Raw genomic sequence first — 1313 nt, forward strand, 5'->3', positions numbered from 1 at the left:
AAGAGGGATGGGTGTGGGGCCCAGCCAAGCTGAGACGAAGTCAGCAAGGGATGCTGGGGCAATAATGGGGGAGCAAATGATGAGGGCTGGGAGTGGGACAGGGTCTGGGAATCTGGCCAGGACCCCACCTGAACATCCCCCCTTTCTCCCCGCTCCTGCCTGTGCCAGGAACGACAAGTTGAAGATCCACATGCGGAAGCACACTGGAGAGCGCCCCTACTCGTGCCCGCACTGCCCAGCCCGCTTCCTGCACAGCTACGACCTCAAGAACCACATGCACCTGCACACAGGGGACCGGCCCTACGAGTGCCACCTGTGCCACAAGGCTTTCGCCAAGGAGGACCACCTGCAGCGCCACCTCAAGGGCCAGAACTGCCTGGAGGTGCGCACCCGGCGGCGCCGCAGCCGTCCCCCGCGGGCCTCGACCTCTCCAACGGCCACTTGGACACCTTCCGCCTCTCTCTGTCTCGATTCTGGGAGCAGTCAGCCCCCACCGGGCCCCCCGTCTCCACTCCAGGGCCCCCTGATGACGAGGAGGAGGAGGGGGCACCCACCACTCCGCAGGCTGAAGGTGCCATGGAGTCCTCTTAAAGAGGGAGGAGCGGCCGGCTGGAGCAGCACACGCGGGCCGCCCATGCCAAGCAGTGGGAGCCTGCAGGACAGACAGAGCTGGGGTCAGAGCACCGGACCGCCCTGGCGTCAGAAATCATCCCCTTCTCCCCAGAGCCCTGATTCCAGTTCCAAGCTGAGAAGGTTTTGGGGCGAAGGCTCCCCAGATTGGGGTGGTCTCCCAAGGAGTGATCCATATGATCTTATGTATATACTTACAGCTCTCTTGTAAAGGTGGGGTCCCTGTCTCCAGCTGTGCCTGGGGAGTAGAAGCAATAATGTATTTCTGATTTATGGGGTCCCTCTTCGGCTATGCGGGTTTCTAGGGGGTGGGGGGCTTGGGACCAAAGCCTTGCCCTGCCCCCATGCCCCTTGGGGCTTTGGCTGTGTCAGGGGGTGAAGGACAGCCCCTCCCTTCCTAGACCCCTCCTTCCTGGTTTCTGTTCCCTTTTCCTGGCAGTGCAAGGGGGGGGCGGCAAAAGCAGGGTAGGTGGGGGAAAGCAAGGTAGAAGCTAGAATGACCGACCGGGGGCGGGGGGCCCTGGGCCTGTAAGGAAGGAGCCATCCCAGTCCCCTTCCGCCCAGCTCCCAGCGCTGAGTCATGGGGTCCTGGAGAAGCAGGGGGCGGGGTGGCCCGATTGGCTCGCCTGCCCCTGGGGGCAGCGGGAGGGGCCCCGCCCAGCCAGGGGTGCTGCTCCCCAGTC

General features: G+C 63.9%; 1 protein-coding gene across 1 annotated transcript in view; it reads left to right on the forward strand.

Annotated features, from left to right (window-relative positions):
- Positions 1–685, forward strand: part of ZBTB7B (zinc finger and BTB domain containing 7B) — a 2232-nt gene extending 1547 nt beyond the window's left edge. Inside the window, 2 exon segments of the mRNA XM_014540804.1 lie at positions 169–401; positions 404–685. Coding sequence (XP_014396290.1) covers positions 169–401; positions 404–591 — 421 coding nt within the window. The 3' untranslated portion in view covers positions 592–685.
- The last annotated feature ends 628 nt before the right edge of the window (positions 686–1313 follow it).

This window comes from Myotis brandtii, unplaced genomic scaffold, assembly GCF_000412655.1.
Source record: "Myotis brandtii unplaced genomic scaffold, ASM41265v1 scaffold250, whole genome shotgun sequence".
NCBI lineage: Eukaryota > Metazoa > Chordata > Mammalia > Chiroptera > Vespertilionidae > Myotis > Myotis brandtii.